The sequence below is a fragment of the Fundulus heteroclitus genome, chromosome 9 (genome assembly GCF_011125445.2).
Source record: "Fundulus heteroclitus isolate FHET01 chromosome 9, MU-UCD_Fhet_4.1, whole genome shotgun sequence".
Taxonomy (NCBI): Eukaryota; Metazoa; Chordata; class Actinopteri; order Cyprinodontiformes; family Fundulidae; genus Fundulus; species Fundulus heteroclitus.
Window position 1 is genome coordinate 18780523 of NC_046369.1, and position 8386 is coordinate 18788908.

The 8386-nt window shown below is 38.3% G+C and overlaps 1 protein-coding gene across 1 annotated transcript; it reads left to right on the forward strand.

Annotated features, from left to right (window-relative positions):
* Positions 1-1275: 1275 nt before the first annotated feature.
* Positions 1276-2389, forward strand: LOC118564154 (ubiquitin carboxyl-terminal hydrolase 13-like). Its single transcript, XM_036141166.1, has 3 exons — positions 1276-1488; positions 1834-1918; positions 2143-2389. Exons 1-3 carry the CDS (start codon positions 1455-1457, stop codon positions 2273-2275), a joined length of 252 nt encoding a protein of 83 aa, XP_035997059.1. The 5' UTR covers positions 1276-1454; the 3' UTR covers positions 2276-2389.
* The last annotated feature ends 5997 nt before the right edge of the window (positions 2390-8386 follow it).

Genomic DNA, 8386 nt, shown 5'->3' on the forward strand with positions numbered 1-8386 from the left:
TTTTTCCACTTTTCGTTGCGTTCGCCGGTCCTGCTAAGCTCAAAACAACCGCGCCTGGCTTGACGCCGGAGAAACCAGAACAGCTGAGCATCTTTATGACAGTGCACTTTTACTTTCGCCCTCTGGGGGGAGCCTCGCTGGAAAATCAACCCCGGTTGCATAGTATACCTTTAAGCCCTTCATTTGACAATAGAGGACGGCGCTGTTGCAAACCTCCCAAAACATTACTCTACAGGGCAGAAGCAGACAGCGTTACCTCTGCAGCAGCTGCAGAGATTCGGAGCTCAGGTGCTGATTTCTTGCACAAGTCACTATCATATTACCTTGTGTGGAATGTTGTAAATATATATATAACAATGTGTGTATTCTGGAGCATGTAACAAAAGTAATTTCCCTCTGGGATTATTAAAGTATGTCTGATTCTGATAGGACAACTATTAGTTATCCACACCACAAATCTGGCCTTTGTGAAAAAGTGTCGAGGAAAAAAAAGCCCCTGTTGAAAGAAACCTTTAAAAAGTCCCATTAGATATGCAGGAGACACAGTAAAGATGTGGAAGAAGGTGCTCTTTCAAGGCGAGCCCAAAATAGGACCTTTTTTTTGTTGTGCTTGCAAAACGTTACATTTAGTGGAAATCTATCGCCCTCAAGACTCGATTCGAACAACGAATGATGGTGTGAGTGTGAATGTATTTCTTCACCAGGAAAAGGGAAACTCATAACAGCTGTTGGGAAATGTGATGGCGATAAATACACAACAGTCCTGAATTAAAACCCTTTCTGTAGGACGACAACCCTAAACGTGCAGCCCAGAGCTACAGAGGACAAGTTTAGACCAGAGCATTTAGCTGGTTTAGAGTGGCCTAGTCAAAGTTCAGATCTAAATGCAGCTGTTGATCTGTGCCAGGATTTTGAAATTGATGTTCGGATACTGAAGCTTTTTTTGCAAGGGCATATCCGGTAGAAAATTGCACCAGAATACTTGCAACTGTAATTAAAGTGAAAGGCGCTTCTGCAAATTGCTGATTAAGGGTGCAAGCCACACTTTTCCAATGGTGATTTGTAAATAAGTATTAAACCCACACATTTTTTTTTCAACTTTACAATTATGTACTACTTTGTGCTGATCTATCACAAATGAAATCCTGGTTTTGTGACAAAATATGAAGAGTCTAAGTGGTGTTAATACTTCTCCAAACTACTGTTAATGTTTCTAGTGTCGCGTACATGTGGCAACCCTACATAATTATACTGCAAGAAATATCTTTTAGCTTGGCATCCTTTTGCAATTTTGCAGAACAACAACCTGGAACGAGCCCTCGACTGGATCTTCACCCATCCAGCGGAGGAGGAGAGCGACGCCCTCTCAGACATGGCGGACTCGCAGTCCAACGACAACAACCTTTTCCAACCTCAACTCGCACAGCGACTCCACGCTGTCTCCAGACAGAGACATGTCAGGCCCCAGAGTCAAAGATGGACCAGGACGTAAGTGCTCCATGCTTACTGTGGCTGCCTCTGATCTTTTTTTAATCTGTTGTCTATCTGGGAAGTTACATAAGGTCATCAGACTTGGACTTTTTAAGCATCTTTGGCAACTATTCCTACAAGAAAAGAAGACTCGCCCAGATTGGACAGAGATTTTCTGCATTTTCGTGTAATGCAGTGTATATTTCCCCAAAAGCTTTGCGGCAAAGTGCTAAACAGGAGAGCCGAGCATGTAAAAGTAAAGCTGACATTAAAAACCCTCGAAATGCCTTTGCTTGTTTAAATTATGCAACAGTTCTGTGTTAGTTTGTCTCTCATCATGTTTGTGCTTTTTCTTCCCTTAAGGATATGAGCTGTTTGCCTTCATCAGCCACATGGGAGCCTCCACAATGTCTGGACATTATGTCTGTCACATCAAAAAAGAGGGAAGGTGAGTTGCAGCCTGTCGCAAATACATTAAAGTCGTGAACTAAGTGGACAATATCCACACTTCTCCTTTAGCCACACAAGTGTGTTTCATCCCATTTGCTCTTGTTTCATTCATGGCACTAAAATGTGTTCAAAATTAGTTTATTTAAAATATAATTTTTAGATAAAAATAGAAACCTCGGAGCAGATTAGAATCCTTTTTCACACGTTGCCCTCTTGATTCAGGTGGGTGATCTACAACGACCACAAGGTGTGTTTGTCAGAGAGGCCTCCAAAAGACTTGGGCTACATCTACTTTTATACCGTCGCCTCTCGAGCAGTTAAAACCACTGCCTCCCTCCTTCCTGCGAATCTTTAAATAACTTCAGTCTTGTACCCAGAAAAACTGGCAGACACCTGAAACATCAGCCGCAGCGGAAACGATGGAAGAAACCTCACAGACCAGCTTCTTGCCTTATCGTCATCTCACACAGGAGTAACCAGGAATACTGGTCCTAAAAGGAAAGCGATGTGCTTTTTTTGTGTGCGCATTTGTTGTGTTTATGCTTTAAATGTATATTTCATTGTTTATGTTGAGAGAGAAGAAAGAGGAAAAGAGGGGAAAAATTGTGTAGGTACACAGGGACGCGTGCAATTTCTACTTTTCTGGAAACAAAATGATGCGACATATCAGATCAGGTTGTTCCTCCTCTCTGCCTCAGCTGCTGTGCCGCACTTTCAGAGTGCTACATTTTATAAATGTGTGCTTAGATGGCAGCGCAACACTACCAGCCCAGAAATGCTCAGAACCTGCAACAAAAGAAACCTGATGGGTCTGTTGTCGATGGCTTACAATGAATGTTTTTCCTTGTGGGGTAACTTTGAATGCCAAGAAAATTCTTCCAAATGTAGGAAAGTGCCGGGAAGGTTGAAATAATAAATGTTACCCTAGACTGTAAATATACGGTATTAGTTTGCTGGATTACAGCTGAACACTGCCCCAGAGATGAGAGAACAATCTGTGTTTTTCACTTTGACAAAGACGTTTCCTTCTTTTCTTTCTCTGCGCTGACTGACCTACCAAAACTTGATCCATTTGTTTTGCTAAAAGCACTTTCAAACAAACAAAAAAATGTGTTATATTCTGCATTTGATGCAGAAGAGGTGGAGTAACAAAAATATACAAGTGAATGTGATATCTTAAGTTAAATTATTACTTAAACCACATTAGTATTTAATGAATGCCCGATTGGAGCATGTAGAGGCTTATTTAAATGAATGCTAAATCAGTGCTGCACCTATAACTTGTACAAAAGTTTTTGGTCCTGAACTTTTTAAGCAGTTTTTTTGCTCAAATTGCAAATTATTTGCTTCCTTTGCAAATTTGAACTCAGCTGCACCTGCAGCAGTTTGGTTCCTTTATCACGCCGACAGATTCAGACTGTGACCCCAAAAAGGAAAAATTTATGTTTTCACTGACTTGTTACAACTTTTTAGGACTCTTGTCGCATTGATACATTTGAACACTTGTCTGGAGCAACATGCACTGCAACTAAATTGGAGGTGAAGGCTGCACACTGATCTGTATCTGTATCTCCCCTGCGCTGCTTGTCCGTTGCCGAATGTAAAATTTAATGGTGCTCACTGCAAACCAAACCTCATTTTCCACAAACCTACAGGAATAATTCAGCTGATTAGTCTTTAGAATCTAATTGGAATGTTTCCAATATGCAAGATGCATGGAGTTGTAGACTTTTACTGTTTGTTGCTGTCAAAATCATCTCAGAACTGGTGCTCAGATCATCTTTTAATTTTATAGTTTAGCTTGAACCAGTTAGTGGTAAATATACGGAGGTTTAAAAGAAAATTTGTTTGAAAACTGTTTAGTCATTTCAATGCGATCGAATAGAAAGGGATCAGACTGTACCGAGAACAGCTGGTTACCCCTCCCCCACTTGTTGCAGCACACCGCTCAGCTCTTCTACATTCAGCTGTGGTGTGAAAAAGAAAATAAAGTGCCCATTACTCTTATTAATCAACTAATGTCAGCTTGAAATACTTGAGACTCTAATAGAGCAGAACAGCAAGAAGGCATAATATTCTGTGCCATAAGCACTTGGAACCTGAGTAAATTTAATTGTCCTTTGTTTCATAGTTTGTTATGCATCAAAAGGGCAGTAAAAATAAATAATTTAGCTATTAATCTATGTAATTTATGTTTGCAGCGGCAATTTATGTTCAAGAAAAGCAATTATATTGCATTATACATTATATCTTTGTTGTTTTTAAACACAATAAAACTGTGGTATTTTAACTCAAGGTTATTATACCGGCAGTACGTCATCTCGTACTGGCCCATGCCTATTTTTGCCCATAAGTTTGACTGGAATAGAAGCTGGTTTTGTTGGATGCATCTTAGCAAAAGACAGTGCAATGTTACAAAGTGTTGGCCTTTTTATTGTCCATTGATATGCTGTGTGCAGTAACTCAGTGGTCTCTAAAGCTGGAGTCAAAAATCAGGAGGGTTGACGTCTTGAGATCCCGTTCAGAACTCAAAGTAAAATTCAAAAATGATGGGAGATAAAAATGGATAAAGACTGTATATTGGGTGCTGATGGTCTTTATGCTAGTGATGAATGTATTCTCCACCAATAAACTGGTCACATGTCTTGGTTAGTTTTGGGGATCAGAAGCTGAAAGCTTTGGGAACCACTGCAGTGATGCACTTTCAGCATTTTTCCCCCCAAAGATGACCTCTGTGGGTTATAAAGTTTATGTTGTCCTTCAAAAGTCAAGTCTGGCTATACATGTAATTCTGAACATATTGGTAGACACCAAACAACCAATGTTAAATTGGTGTTTTGTAAGAAATTTGTTTGACATAAAACAACCAAAACTGCTAGCTAGAATATGATGGAATGGCAACAAAAAAACAAAACGCTAAATGGGCAGTGGAGTTTTTCCTCTGATAATCCTCATTACAGATGAAACACTATTTGGACTAAGATTTACAGGATAAATCTCAATTTCCACTGTGCTCCTCTTTAACAACGCTGTGCCTAAACCTCTCCGGACAAATCTTAACTCACAATCCGACCTCAGCCTCTCACTAAACTGCTGCTGTGTTTCTCGTCTATGCAGCAGGAAATATTGCTAAAAATCTCTATGCAAGTCCTGCCTTTCCGCTGCTCATCATCAGCTGAAGACTGATGAGGTTTTTGTCTCGCTCAGCTGTGGTCGGTTTATAAATGTGTCCACACGTTCTGTGAAGTTTGTGTCACTTCGCTGTTTCTTGCGCCTGCCTGGTTATATATTTCTCTTTTGTTTTTGTTTTTTTCCCCTTTATGTTGTTTTCAACTCTCCCTCTGCTCAGTCTGTTTTAGACTCCTTGTTCGATTTGTTACAAAAAACAGGTTTCATATTCAGCATGTGGGCGAAACGTCAACATGTAGTTGTTTTAGATTGTACAATGGTACATTTGCAGGTTTTATTCTTTTTATTTTTTTCCATTTACCTAAAACATGTTCTTCACTTGTTTTTTTTTCTCTCTGCTGCGTTTTTTGCAAAAAGATTTGTGCCATTTCTGTAGTTTTCATTAGTTTTTTTTTCTTTTTTTTTTGCTGATGGGGATTATTTTAAGGTGACTTTTGTAATGTAGCCGTTCATCCAAATATGGCTTCAGAGTACGTTAATACCGTACAGTATATCCAGTGGCACTGTTTACTTTATGATGTTTGGATAATTTAATAAACTCCACATTTGTTGATGCGTGGCTCATTTTCTTTTGAATCTGCAGTGTCACACGTGATGATTATTATTTTTTTTTTTTTTCAAATTGTAAGACTAAAGTCAAGACAGCTTTACTTGTACGTACCTTTCATACAGCGGGTAATCCATTACATTAACATACTGAAATTAAAAGCAGGCAGCAGATTCTCTGTTCCCTGTTTTAAAAAAAAAAAAAAAAAAAAACAACTTTATTCTGTTTGAGATGGTAGTGGGCTTAAATATACATTAGTAAAATAAACGGACTTGAGCTTTGTTGTTGAAACTCAGGCATTAGACCATGAAGACGTCTAGGTTTTTTGCCTGCTCTCCCGTCATCTGCCCCATGCAGTGAAATTAGATTTGGTTTCCTGACGTCACAGGATTCCTGTTTGTTCTGCATTAAACTGGAGGAAATTCTGACCTGGACACTCAAGGATGTTTTGGACACAGTGGCTCAGTGACTGTATTCAATCTTATTTATATAGTGCAAATTCATGAAACATGTCATCTTAAGGCACTTTGCAAATTCAAATTCAATCAGATTATACAGATTGGTCAAAAAATGTCCTATAGAGGGAAACCCAGTTGATTGCATCAAAGTCCTGACAAGCAGCATTTACTCCTCATGAAGAAGCGTGGAGCTACAGGGAGAGTCGTCTGCAATGTCCATGGCTTTGCAGCAATCCCTTATACTAAGCAAGCATGAAGGGACAGTGGAAAGAAAAAAAACTCCCCATTAACAGGAAGGAAAAACCACCAGTAGAACCGGGCTCAGTGTGAACGGTCATCTGCCTCGACCCACCGGGGCTTAGAGAAGACTGTAGGGGACTATGATCAAGTGGTGGCATACAAATACATTTCTATGCCATCAGCACAGATATCGTAGGGAGATGCTGTAGCACTCCACATTCTGAGCCAGCAGGATCATATAGATGTTGAATAAGAGTGGCCCGAGGAATAGAGCATTGAGGTACCCCAAAAGAAAGACACGTAAGCAGAGAATATATAACAATAGTTTATTTTAAAAGTTTACTTCCATACTTTTGTTTTAAAGGTGCTAATGCTTTATATGTGATTATACAAGTTGATTAATAATCAATATAGTATGTGGTTCATTAAATGGGAGGATGTATAGAAAGTATATAATTTCTAGTTTCATTCATCAAAATATAGTTGTATTCATTCATGTGTGATGCTTCAATTAAATAAGACAAACTGTCTCTACACATGTCATGAAGGAAGGGAGAACCAGAAACGGCATGGATTACTAGCCTTCATGAGACCCGACCTATAAGCAGCTTTAAATGGTTTTGAAATGCATTAAAGTTAAGCAGCAACAAAGCCGGCATATATGTTATTACATCCGTGAAGCACAAATTTTTTTACAATTTTTGAGACATGAGATGTAATTGACTCTTAATAAAACATAGAATAAAAGCAAGCAAAATGGGAAATTTAATAAAGATAAAGAATAAGGTATTCTTGGACCATAATTAAATATTTTTCTTCAGTTAATTGCTTTTAAATGTGTTTTCTTGACATCTTGACAATTTATTTTATTCCAGTTACATAGTCGTCTATGAACCTTTGCTCTTGATATGAACAGCATCATAAACTAGAGCTGTTTCAACATGTAACCTTAAATCAGATTGTAATACAGAACAAACCTCAAATGATTATAGCTGTAAATGGAGCAAAAATCACAATTTCAAATAGTTCCAAAAAAATTATTTGCATTTTTACTTCATATTTAGCACAACAATTTTGAATCCTTATACCCTTGTCAAACTATTACATATCTGCTTTGTTTTTCTTAAATGGTGGCTTTAAAACATTACTTTCTGCTCATCTGATACTGTAACTTGTAATTTTATCTGCAGCTAAACAAAGCTGCCAGAGAGTTGTTTTTTTATGGGTTAAAATAATCTCTCACGAGCATTGCAAAAAAGGGATGCCAACAACACCACACCTAGGCACTACTGCTGCAAACTCAATATAAATGGTACTCAAATGTTGCAGCAATGACGAGATAATGTTAGTAATCTTACGCTACACCATGCAGAAGGGTTCAAGTGGCTCCAACAGCTTAACTGTAGGACTCAGTTTCTGATAAAATTCAGATAATTACTTTTGACCACTTAGGGGCACTCAATGACTGCATATAGCGCATTAGAACTCTCCTCCCCAGATGGACTAACAATCGTTAAGGGTGGGGGTAAAAAACACACATTGACATCACCGTAACAGCAACTTATACCCTTCATCCCAATATGCTCGCACTATACCAAATGGGGGCACATCATTAGCAACATGCAAAACTTATAGAAATGCAAATAGTAGTTTTAGATATGCCAACAAACATGGCAGGATAAGAAAAAAACAGTGACAAAAGTAGAGTTTCATAGGTCCGGGTGACTATGGCAACTACCAGCGTGTTAATAATTAGATGTATTTTAAAAATTTCAAGATAATAACCAACTGTAATCGCCGGTTGTATCAGGAAACTATAATTTAAGCCTAGAGTTTTTTTGTATAAAAATTACATGTTTTTTTTCCTTATCCTCATTGTTTTGCTGGAGTCCTTCACATGTTGTCTTATGTGCCACAAAGCAAACCTTGTGTTTAACAAACACTGAGTATATAAATATTGTTTTAATGCTACGGTTGCAGTATATTGCAGAAATATTGAAAGGGAACTTCTTCATGTGCTTAAATTGTGTAT

Coding starts and splice junctions, on each gene's coding strand:
- LOC118564154 (XM_036141166.1), top strand. CDS start 1,455: ATGTCAGGCCCCAGAGTCAAAGATGGACCAGGAC. Junction 1,489..1,833: donor AGTCAAAGATGGACCAGGAC/GTAAGTGCTCCA, acceptor TCTTCCCTTAAG/GATATGAGCTGTTTGCCTTC. Junction 1,919..2,142: donor CACATCAAAAAAGAGGGAAG/GTGAGTTGCAGC, acceptor CTCTTGATTCAG/GTGGGTGATCTACAACGACC.